Raw genomic sequence first — 12,908 nt, forward strand, 5'->3', positions numbered from 1 at the left:
TGTCCAAATGTTGCCGGTATGCCATTGATCATGTGATTATTAACTGGGGTAACACAAACAGTAAGTACATGGCGATACATTACATTTTACACACACATATGATGATTTTATTCCATCTGTGTTCCATTTATCATTGGGTGATCATTGTCAGGGTTACGGTCAGTCTACTTGGCGAGAGAGAGAGAGAGAGAGAGAGACTGCATGATTGGGACAGACAGAAGAGGGCACAGGACAAACCAACCGGGGTGAGGGCTGGGGATAGAGGGAGCGAGGCAGACAGGGGAGGAGGTAGAGAGAGGAGATGGCTAATGGAAAGCAGAGCCGCCACTGGGGTATTGGCTCATGGATTGGTGACACAGAAATGAAGGTTGGGAGGGCTGGGATAGGATGGGAGAGTCAATCGATGCTTAAAAAGGTTTCACCCCCCCCCCCCCCCTCCGTGGGGATGGAGTATGTGCGCGTGTACACACACACACACACACACACACACACACACACACACACACACACACACACAAGCACGCACGGTGCATACAGAGAGAGAGAGACAGGCCAAATAAACAATTTGCACTCTTAAAAAGCTCAAATGCAACCTAAAGGAGCAGTTTGCATGCGAGCTGTAGCTAAATACTGGTATAAACTAAATACTAGTATAGTGAAAAGTGAAAGGGCCAGTGGAGGTCAGCCGAGTAACCCTGGAGAGGATGTTTTCTACCATGTACTAATGTGACTGTATGATAGATGGACATTGGGGCTCAATAACAAGAGATTGTGGTGTTATTTTGATTTGTTGCATGTATGAGAGGAAGGAAGTACGGTATGAGTTCTTTGTTGGTGTGATTGTTTCTTGTATTTTTATTTCATGTAGACATTTAGTGAAGTAATTTGTTTTCATGTTTAAGATAGCTATCATTTCCCCAAATGGAGCAAAAAAAAACAGTACATGTTTAGTGTTTCTAAATCTCTGATCTCAGGCACAAAGGACAAGGCTAGCACACATGCACACAAACACGCACACGCACGCACACAAGGCACAAAGGACAGTGCTTACGTATGGGGCTGTCCAGAAGGCCTAAATTAGATCAACCAGTTGCAGCTGATAAAAGACAGAGGATGTCCTCTTTCCACTTATCTCACACACACACACACACACACACACACACACACACACAGAGAGCTGAACACTCAAAGTTCACCACAACAGCGAACCCTATCAAACAAGAAGGCCCTATCTTGGCTGTTGATAAAGTGGTGTCTTACATGAGCCTAAACACACATGTAGGCTACACCCCGGCCTCTCGCGCAGGACGAAGACGCTGTATGTGCGTCGTGTATTAAGACATCACACACTGTCTGTGTGTGTGTGATGTGTTAAGACAAAACACAGGCCGGAGTTTCCATCTCATTTGTTTAATGAAATTCAAAATACAGAAGTTCACGCTGTCCAACGCAGCTGAGAGCTGAATCTTTCAGCAGGGGCATGCAGTCATTCTTTCCAGTGACAAAACCCACTCGGCACATTCTGTTCCAGCATGCGCACGCCACACACACACACACACACACACACACACACACACACACACTCCCACACACGCGCGCACAAGTGCACGCACGCACGCCTTACAAGGTGTTGCCATACCTTCATCCCTGCCTAGACACACACACACACAACTTAACCGCACAGATTCTCCTCAAAACACACACCACACACACACACACACACACACAGAGTTGGCTCAAAGTTCAAAATGAATCCTGACGCACACAGAACAGGTCTGTACATGGGACGAGTGAGACTCTGGGTAAAGACATTTGAGCGAGTTAGAGAGACATGGAGGGGGGGGGGGGATGGGTCAAAGAGAATAAAAAAGAAAAGAAAAGCTCTCTTCAACGTGATTCTGCATTCCATACATGGGGTGGAACTTAAGGACGAGGGAAGGAGAGAGGGAGAGCGAGGAAGCAAGGGACAGAGGGTGGACGGTGGGGGGTTGAAAAGAAGAGAGAGAGAAGGGAAAAAAAGAGAGAAAGTTTAAGGTGGCGCCAGACGGCATTTCAATACTGCACGGACAGCCGACCACACACACACACACGCGCACGCACGCACACACACACACGCCAAGTATATCACCAGTATGCGAGTGGCACAGTAGTTCTTTTGGTGACTTCCCATCCTCTGAAATTAGATTAGATAACCCCCCACCCACACACACACACGTCCCTTCCCTGCGCTCTGGGTCCGGCATAGAGGCGGATTCCCAGACAAAAATAGCCAGAGAAAGTATTCCAACATTGCCGTCTTTCTTTCTGTAGGGCTTACAGGGGGGGGTGAGACAGAGGTTAGGAGCTCCACTGCTTCCCAGAGTCAGTAACACCGCAACCCTGGCTCTCACACATGTCACACACACACACACCCAGTGTATAAACGCATGTGTACATGGCATGCAAACATATGCATATCACCTACAGTACATATCACTGAGGTCTGCTTTGAAATGTCACCCAATATGGGGAAACAATGCTGATATTTGAATAATGCGTGATGTTTGTGGCATTTAAGTACGGTACATGAGTGAATGTACTTTACACCACTGTGTATTCACACAAGTGAGCGTGTGTGTGTGTGTGTGTGTGTGTGTGTGTGTGTGTGTGTGTGTGTGTGTGTGTGTGTGTGTGTGTGTGTGTGTGTGTCTCTCTCAGACAGTGTCCAGTCCAGGTGCTTGCGGGCGGCTAGTGGTGGTGTGATGTCACCCTGGTAAGGGGGAAACAGGACTACGGCTCTAAGGCCTCTCTTTCTCTCCGTGTCCCGATGGTCCCGGTGGTGGTGGTGGTGAGTCAGAGCCGTCCCATGCCCTGCCAGCTCAGCTCGCTAATAACACAGTGACTGGGAGGAGGAGGGGAGTCTCTGAGCCCGAGGACAGCTCATTGTGCTTTGGAGGGATCTGAAATAATAACTCTGATCTGGGAAGATCACAAGGGATAGAGGCACAGGCCACCTGATATCCACAGGTGTGTCAGGCCGCTCCGTCTGTCTGTCTGACTGTCTGTGTGTCTGTGTGTGTAACTGTGTGTGTGTGTGTGTGTGTGTGTGTGTGTGTGTGTGTGTGGCGTCAGGTTCAGATCGGTTTCAGTGGCGCCGCCACAGAGCACACCAAGGACCTGTGTGATACGTACACCCCCCTCATGCATGGACGCCGGGCGCGCGCACACACACACACGCGTGCGCAAGCAAGCACACGCAAACACACTTATCGAGTACTACCCAATAGACACTTTTTCCCCCTCATGAACAAATAAGTACACAAACAAGTTAATTTGTTCACCCAATACGAGACGCGTTCTGTCCTCGGATTCAGAGCGTTCTCTACCTGAGATTCTCTCAGACACACGCAAACACCTCTGGCTTGATATTGCTTTACAAAAAAACATGTCTTTCTACGCCTCATATTGGGTCTCCACAGCAACAATGCTGCTCTGTAAACTCCCTGTATTAAATTACAATATACACACACACACACGGCTGCAGAATAGTGCAGGTCAATCTATGCACACCACCACGCCCTGCCGTGTTTCAAACTCAGCCTAAATACACATCTGAAATGAGAAAGTGTGTGTGTGTGTGAGAACAGAAGCGCATATACTTTTTTTTTTAAACTACAAATAGAGGAAGGCTATTGCTATTCAGATTATGGAGATGAAATGTATTAGGGAATACATGTTCAATGTGCGGATAGTCTTCCTTTTTATAGTTCCCAAACAACCTTTCTAGGGAATACTGTATCATGTGTACGTCCTCATACAGTATTATGATGATATAATGATTAGATGATATAATGTCAATCGATTCACATGGCAATTCACAAAACCTCTTTTAAGTTGAGGATTGTCATCAAACGAATATACAGTAATGGTGCCTAATTTAGTCATTCTTGTGGGGGGGGGGGGGGGGGGAGTTCTGTATATGCTGTACGTCTTTTCCACACTAAGTGCGTGTGTGTGCGTGTGTGTGTGTGTGTGTGTGTGCTTAGTGATCCAGGGTGTAGTGCAGTGAGGGGAAGCTCGCTGAGATAGCAGAGGGGGAAAAAACACAACAGCCACTAAAGTAATACGCCACAGACGGCAACTATTAGTGTTCGGAGGAGGAATGTGGGAGGTCCAGGAATTCCAATAAAAAGCAGCAGTGTGAGCGTGCATGCATGTGCGCACACCACGCATACATACATGATGTATGCGGCGGGGTTTGTGTGTGTGTGTGTGTGTGTATGTGTATGGTGTGTTAGCATTTCTCAGCTGGAAGTGGTTCAACAGTGCACGCCATTCCCACACATAAGCGTAGCTCTACCCGCATTAAGCCCATTTAAGAACTTCATCGTACGCCAAATATATCGGATCTGCAAGCTCAGTGTGCTTGACGGCCACGCGTTATAATGTTCGCTGGAGCTGCTGCATACATTAAGCATTATGGTCTCGATACTAGGCAATACTGTCAATAGTGGAGGGGTCAGACGGCGGCTAAAACTAATGGGACCGCAGGAAAGCTATAGGAACCCCCCCACCCAAACACAACACACACAGGCCTGAGGACACATTTAGTTCTGCCGTTGTGTTATCAGCGTAAAACGTGGCATTTTAAATGGAGCCCTTTGGTTTTCTACCACCCAACCGTGCAGCTGATCAAACAGGCTGTTTGAGAACCACATAATCCATATGGCCAGATCGGGTCTTGATGTGCTTGTGTGTGTGTGTGGCAGGCTGTGCATGTGTGCGTGACAGAGAAAGACTGTGTGGAAGTGTGTGGTAAACGTGGTTAGTCATTGCACACATGTAAATGTGTATGTGTGTGTAAACGTTTATGTAAAAGTTAGTGCCTGAAGAGAGAGAGAGCGAGAGTGTGTGTGTGTGTGTGTGTGTGTGTGTGTGTGTGTGTGTGTGTGTGTGTGTGTGTGGGGGGGGGGAGGGGGGGGCGGGGCGGGGGGTAAGGGGCTGCCTGTGCTACTGTCCAGTGGTCAGAGGCAGCCGAGCGGTCAAGGGTACAGGGGCCTTGTCTCGCTCTCTCTCTCTCTCTCTCTTCCTTCCTCCTGTGGTCTCTCGCTCGTCTAGGCCAAGGGCACACAGGCAAAAGGCCTTCTAATAGTGGGGAGCTCCATTAGTGTCGAGTGGCTGGGCGCATTGTTCCCCTTGGTCACATTCCTGACTAAATACAGACATTTCCACAACCAAAGACCCCATACGCTGCACACACTCTGCTTTTCTTTCAGAAGATAAGTTGACAAAGTCATTTGTCAACTTATCTGCAGTTCTTGCACGACAGATGACCAGATTCAAACTCAAATGTTTAGACATGCGGCCAAGTGGGTCATGGACATGAAAGATCATAACATTTGTATTTGTCAGCTGTTATATAAACACAACACACGCATTCATAATATACGGGTGTGTGTGTGTGTGATAGCATTATGGTTAAATGTGTAAACCAGCTGTGTCCAAAGTGCGGCCCTCGGGCCAAATGCAGCCCTGGGGGGAATTTTATACGGCCCTCAGCTTCATACCTGAATTGTATTATGAACGGCCCGGCCTGCCCAACAGTACACTAAAGTGTTTTAACCTGGGTATTTCCCAGTGTATAATAGTGCTGTCAGAACGAATTTCATAATATGAAAGAAATTCGAATATTAAAAAATATATATATATTCGAAAGCTAAAATTGCCATTCGAATGGAGCTTTTATCATTTATTAATTCTATTTAATATATTTATTTTGTTTTATGTTATTTTATCCGCTCACTAAATGTATTGAGTAACGAATCTACCGCTGTGAAATCTCCACGGCCGCTTCCACTGCATGTGAAAAGGTGCACGTCCGGTCACGTCGCAGAAGAGGTCAATGATTGGCTAACGTAGGGCCAGATTTCAGGGTAAGCCAATCAGAGACAGTCTACAGGGTGGGCGGGCTTACTGGCTGTAACTCTTTTAATCACAGACACACAAACCCTTGTAACACATGCATAGATACGTCTAGTATACTACACAGACAGAAATCGCCGGTAGAACGAAAATCATAATACAGTCTCATGACACAACTTTATTGCACATCTGTGCTTGCCTTTCATCCACGCTTCTATAGCCTTTTAAATCTCATTTCCCATCCACGGGCACAAGCAAAGTGGTATCAGCATCTTCCACCCGATCTATGGTGTTGTTTCTGACGAGGGTAGCAACTAGTTAGCATGGGAGCTAACATTAGTTTAACGCCAAGGAGTCCTCCTTAATAACACTATGGTACACGGGAGGCGGCCTTTTTTCCGACAGCATTCTAGCCGACGGGGCAACGGTCCGCTCCGCAGCGGGGGGACAATGCTGCGTTTACACGGGCAGACACAGACGAATGCTAATATCATTTGGAGCAGCTACTGTACACGTCTGTTTGCATCAACATGTTGCTGGCTTCACAATGAATGATAGACTTTATCGTTGCGTCTGCCCGTGTGTAATGGTCAGGGTTTCAATGTCCACAGCAGGCAGACCTGTCAAAAACCTTGCACTTCCCAAAACGCACAAGACATGCCAGCCACGTGTATTATTATAGGCTAAATATGAGCTAAAATAAACAATGTAAATATTCGAATATATTCGAAAATTACAAATAATGAAGCAATGAAATTCGAATTGGATTATAGAGGTGAACTGACAGCCCTAGTGTATAATTTGTCAGTGTTTTTTTTTTTATATATATATTTGGGCTTTTTCTGCCGTTATTTGATAGTGTACAGTATGGTGACAGGAAATGGGGAGAGAGATGGGGGGGGTGACACGCGGCAAAGGTCATCGGGAGTCGAACCTGCGACACGCTGGCTTAGCAGCCTAGATGACCGGACCGCTAGTGTTTTACCTTGCTTCATGGTTACATTTGGTATTGTGACATAAGGCTGAAAAGGGGCTGAGATACACTTTTTGTTCACAGCACACACCTGACAAAAGACCATTGATATTAAATATTGATCATGATGATGATAGTTAAATAGAATCGTTTAAATCCGATTAATTATGTAGTTGGCCCTTGGGTGTTAATATTTTCTAATATGGCCCCAATTGAAAAAGGTTTAGACACCCCTGGTGTAAATCCTGTATGGTAATTTGCTTTATGTCAGACAATAAAAGATAAAGTGTAAATAAACCATAACTACATTAATCACCAACTGTAGTGCTGGCTCTGGCTGCCCTACCAAGGTGTATGCCCTACCCTATATGATCTGTATTAAGGGAGGCAATAGTTTTGCTGTGGTCAGCACCGTTAGCAGGGAGTTTTCATAGATAAGGCTATCGCTGGGCTTATCATGGCCACATTGAGATTGAAGCACATGCATGCATGTATATAGTCACACACAAACGGACTGAAATTGTGATACTTTTCCTTTCAGTCCTAAAATTAGCCCTTCTGTCAGACCATAAAGGCTGTGGCTGTGCGCGAGCGCGTTTGTATGCGTGTGTGTGTGTGTGTGTGTGCACTCTCTCTAACAAGTAAAACTGCTCTATGACACATCAATCTCGTATGGAATCAGGAAACCGCCGCATATTAGAAAACACAGATGGAGCGAATCAGTCAGTCAGTGAACAAACAGCATGGGGATACACCGTGCTACAATGTTCTGGGTTCTAATCCTCCTCTAAATAAAAATGTACACTATAAATGCTTAAAATAATCTTTTTAAAAAAAACATACAAAGATACAGTATGTCTGCAAATTTTAGTGAGCTTTTTTTTCCCTTTCATTTAGACTAGTCAAATTTGAGAATCAAATCAATTAAAACATAAGCAACAGTAGACATAAGCAACAGTTGAATATATATTCTTTCACAGCGAATTATTTTAACTCAAATCTTTGCTTCTGGGGGGGGGTGCCTGGAACAACATATTTTCAGATGGGGGTCCGCGGCCAAATACAGATAATTCCAGGGATCCTTGACATGGAAAAGGTTGAGAACCACAGAAAACTGCCAAAAAAGCCATTTTTTTAAAGAATCGGCCTCAGGTCTAAATGGGTTAAAACAGTATGTTAGATCTAAATCTTTAATGAACTCTGAGACTTAATGGATATTGATGAACAAACATGAGAGGGAAGAATCATGGTCAGGCTGGGATGTGTCACGTTTCCTCCCTCCCTCTCTCTCTCTCTCTCTCTCTCTCTCTCACACATACAAAATGTCTCACACGCATGCAGGAGTGCGGTCTCGTCACTTGTCAAAAAGCTCCACCAAAAACTATGAGCCGCTCTGCTCCATTATGAGCACAATGAGAGGTCCCTGGCCCCACAAGTCCTCGCACAATTGGCCCCCACAGCCTGCCCCACTCCCACCATTGTCCCCGTCTACTCCATACACACAAATACACACACAATGGGCACTCCAAAGCTAGGGATCCCACCAGCCACTTCCATCGCACAAAGACACACACCGGTCCTTATCCCATCAGAGAGAGGGAGAGCGAGAGAAGGGGGAGAAAGAGAGATGGCACGGAAAGAAAGAAGGAAAGTCCTAAAGAGGGATAATGGAAGAGTTGGAAATGAGCGAGGAAGACAAAAGGGAGGTGAAATGACAGATATAGGAGAGAGATAGGAGAAAGAGAGTCGTCTAATTAGCCTTTTACATGTGTGCGCGTGTTTGTGGCCGTCCTTATCGTTGGAACCTATTCCAATCAATTATTAGCACAACCTTTGAGCCTCCCTGGGCAGGATATAGGCCTGTAGAACGATAGGGGAGGAGATAACTGCCAATCACATAGGATATAATAGAAACTTCCCTGGATGTGGACATTTACATTTGGCTCTGTCGCTATAATTGAGAACTGACATGACTCATGACTAGAAGAATTAATGTATTGGTAATTAATTATGCAGCCAATATTTACCACTTTCATGGCCTCCCTATTTTGGGCAAATGTTTAAAAAACATTCAATTTAAACTGTGTGTGCGCACGCTCGCGTGTGTACGTGCGTATGTGTGTGTGCTCTTTCATTGTATAATTTAAGTTTTATACTCATACTTTTTATATATATTAGATCAAAAAGTTAGTTGTGTTTATTTCTTATTTGATTGATAGGGGGACAAAGATCACAACATCGGCATAGGACCCAAAAATCTGGCTCCAATACATCAGCTGACAAATGCAACCTGTTGGAATGCAGTTCACCGATTCCCAGGGCTGGATTAACGACTGGGTAAACAGCACTGTAGGTACTAAAAGTGACGTTTGTTGCTGTATGCAAAGCACATAACTAAACATTTACATCCTGTAAATCTGTTATCTGGTGCATCTTCAAATGAGCGGGGAGCTGCACTTTGGCTGGACACATGGCTGTCTGATGGACTGGACAAACATTCTGGTGGCGTGGCGAATGGGGTTTGATCCCATGACATTTCCGTTTACAATAAAGTCTCTCAGAAGCTCACAACACAGATGCAGCAAGTCCTTCAATCCGTTTCCTACTTCATCAGATCACTTCTCACTGGCACAAATCCTATCGTCAATACGGCCTAATGAAGTGACCATGGAAAAGTAGCAAGCACAGGAGGTGGGGATAAGCATGGAACGATTGGGGAGAACGGAGGTAGTGCCCTCAAGAGATGAAGCAGCTTACGGTGTAGGACATAATCCTCCTATGAGGGGAGAGGATGATTACATTTTTATCCTACAGATACAACCCACACTATTTATATCCATCGCCCTCCTGCAAATGTGCCCCCACGTCTTAACGAGTGGGACCACACAGGGTAAAGGGTTAATGCTGGTGCTCTGATTGCGTATCCGGGCGCGACAGCAGGAGGGGAGATCAAGACAATGTCGGTGGATTACGCAGTTCAATAATTAAACTATTTAAAGGCTCCATTATGAGATCTGATTAACCGTTTGGTAATGCGCCCCGGCGATGAAAGGGTAGCCGTTGTTTGTCAACACACTTCAACGGGCGAACGAGGACTGGTGGCGGCGGCGGTGGTGGTGGTGCGGGCAAGTAATACATAACATAATCACAGAAGCACTCACTTGAGCACTAGTAATGACACACACTACTAACCTTTGGCCTAGGCCCAATCAATTTGAGTACATTCCCAGAACAGCTCACAAGTCACAAATATGCACCCCACACACACACACACACACAGCTTAGTAAAAGGGCCACTTGTGGTGGGATGTGTGTGATGTCAGGGCTGCCTGTCGGCTGCTCCAGGGAGGGGGTGTGTAGGAATGCGGTTGAGGGGCGGGGGGCGTGAGGCTGGGTGCAGCAGCGGGAGTCAGGAGGGGATAGGAATGGGGGAGGGGAGCGGGCCCGGGCCAGGAGGAGTGGGAAGGGTCCCACACACAGTTTTGTCAGCCAGCCTGCCTCACACACACACACACACACACACATGGCCCCACGCCGGCCAAATGTATTCTTACCAACCCATGCTTTAGAAAAGAAGACATCACACTCACTGACTGTTCCCGTAGGAAAAACTAAATAAAAATGAATTCTCATTCCGCTCACAGAGAAAAATCTTAATATGACGCACACGCTTGCGTGCGTCACTCGTGAGCCTAAAAGCACAACACGCCGTAAGTCGAGACAGTTGTGTTACTGTGCCGCCGAAATAATAAAATGCATAATTGGCATAAACTTGGCCACTTCCTCGTTTCTGAATAGACGCGCACGGCCTTCAAGGAAAAGAGGCAGCAGGAACGAACTTTATGCAAGCATTTCAGGAATTACACACAGCTCAGCTGACAAGTGGAAAGCCCCCACAACCCCCTCCCCGTCGCCTCAGCTCAGTTGGGCTGACAGGCAGGCCTATCTATATACCTGACAAAATGTAGGTAAACACCTATGTGTTACCTGAACTGATCCTCCAATCACCGCAAGAAGTGAGCAGGCAAAACTCCACTTCAAGTACCAACATGTCCGTCTCTTTCTCACGCTCTCTCTTTCTCTCTCCCACACACACACACACACACACACACAGCAGCAGGCATAGTGCTTCTAGGATTCTCTTGAAAGGTGAAATAGTACATTTTTGGTTGTTGTTGCCTTCCACAGGATGTACATACTGTAACAACTGTACAATAACCACTTCCTCTTCAGCAGTGAAGTATATATAATTAAACGCCTTTCATATTCTCATTTCATAACTCATGCTAGTATCGTTTCATAATATCATCATCTCGCCACGGTCCACGGCACCCACGCTGACGGAAAAGGGAGAAAAGACTTTCCAATAGTTGTCCATGTCACGATGTTGGTGAACTACTACAGTACGTGTGGGTTGCTAATGACCAAAGTTAGAACACGTTTGTTATAAACTGACAACAACAATAGCAACAACAAGCATGATTTAAAAAGAAAAGGGAAAAAACAAAGACGATAGTGGATACGATGTTGGGCTAGACTTACCAGAATCTCCCGGTGTTTTCATTGTGCTTTATGAAAAGTGTCCCAAGAAGAAGAAGCAGCGAGCGGACTGTTAGCCGCCGAGCTAACGTTTGGGTGAATTCCACAAGTCACTGGTTGGTGGTGGAAACGAAAAGTCTCTCCGCCGTTCGTTGCTCCGGGTTCACAATTTGGGGGAGGTGGTGGTGGTGCGGGGAGGAGAGAGGGGAAACTTGGGGAGAAACTAACTTTTGTGCCGCTCGATGAACTTTTATCTCTCAACCACCGGCGGCGGTGAGGACAGGAGAGCCGCGGCCGAGCGACGCGCTGCTTCCACCGGGGGAGGAGTAGTGAATAAACGCCTCTACTAACTACGGTGCTCCCGGAGCCGAGCGACCGTTGAACGAGCTCAAGTTGCACAGCAAAGCGAGCGGAGGAAAACGGCCAAAACGTCCCGACTCGAGTCGAGCGAGCCGCCGTAGCCCCCCCTTCTCTCTCTACTAGTAGTCTCGCTGTCTTTCAATCTCTCGCCGTCTCTCTCCCACTCTCCGTGCGTGTTTACAAAGTACTTTCCCTAACTAGTGTCCTGTCGCCGTTTACTCCGCCTCAACCGCATCTTCATCGTTGTTTGTTTGACATGTCGCGGCCCGAAAAAGCTCACTTCTTTGATAGAATCACAGTTCCGATAAGCTACACTCTCTCTCTCTTTCTTTACGGACTTTTTTTTGTATCCCTCCACTCACACACTCACTCAGTAGCTGTAATATCTCTCCTCCCCCCGTGGCCGCGCGTCTCTCAGAGCTCGCGGGGTGTCGTGTTTCTCTCGCTCTCTCCACTCCAGCACGGCGCCCCGCCCACACGGGGGAGGAGGCGGGGGCTGGCTGACGGGGCTGGTCACGCCCACTCACCGTCCGTGTCATTTTTGTCGTGATTATTGTTGCGGCCAGGCAGGCATTGATTGATTGATTGATTGATTGATTGATTGAAGTATTTATTAACAGTTTGAAGAAGTACAGTACATTTCAAGCACAACTCAATACAAAAACTGTTAACTGTGAGTGGACGACCAATAAAGCACTGCACTTGTTTACAAGAGGGTCCACCTTGTTGTTCAATTCACCATAACATTTAGAGACATACAAATAAACACTTCTATATAGCCAAAATAAAGGAGGTAAAAAAGGGAAAAGAAAACAGGTTAGTTAACAAGCAAAAATATATTTTGTGAGTACCTGACACCAAGTAGCCTATACACAAGCTCTTGCAGAACATCATGAAAAACATTTATATTGTTTTTTTCACTATCACAATCGTACAGGGGATATTCAAGAATAACATCTATCAAGGCAAATTACATTGAAGCACTTTTCATGCTTCAAATGTCTCTGCTTGGTACATTTGGAACTACTGGCGTGTTTAAGGCAACAAAGTACCCTACGCACTGCCCATGCACGAGCCTGGCGTCACTGCAGCATGTTGCCCTGGAGACCGCTACAGCTACCGTGGTCGTGCATGG

General features: G+C 46.3%; 1 protein-coding gene across 2 annotated transcripts in view; it reads right to left on the bottom strand.

Annotated features, from left to right (window-relative positions):
* erfl3 (Ets2 repressor factor like 3) overlaps positions 1-12,147 on the bottom strand; it is a 65,511-nt gene extending 53,364 nt beyond the window's left edge. For both annotated transcript variants that reach the window (XM_080768826.1, XM_080768825.1), the window contains exon 1: positions 11,417-12,147. In XM_080768826.1, coding sequence (XP_080624952.1) covers positions 11,417-11,438 — 22 coding nt within the window. In that variant the 5' untranslated portion in view covers positions 11,439-12,147. The remainder of the gene's footprint in view (positions 1-11,416) is intronic.
* Between the last annotated feature and the right edge of the window lie 761 nt (positions 12,148-12,908).

The sequence above is a fragment of the Protomyctophum bolini genome (genome assembly GCF_963924005.1).
Source record: "Protomyctophum bolini genome assembly, chromosome: 7".
NCBI classification, from domain to species: domain Eukaryota; kingdom Metazoa; phylum Chordata; class Actinopteri; order Myctophiformes; family Myctophidae; genus Protomyctophum; species Protomyctophum bolini.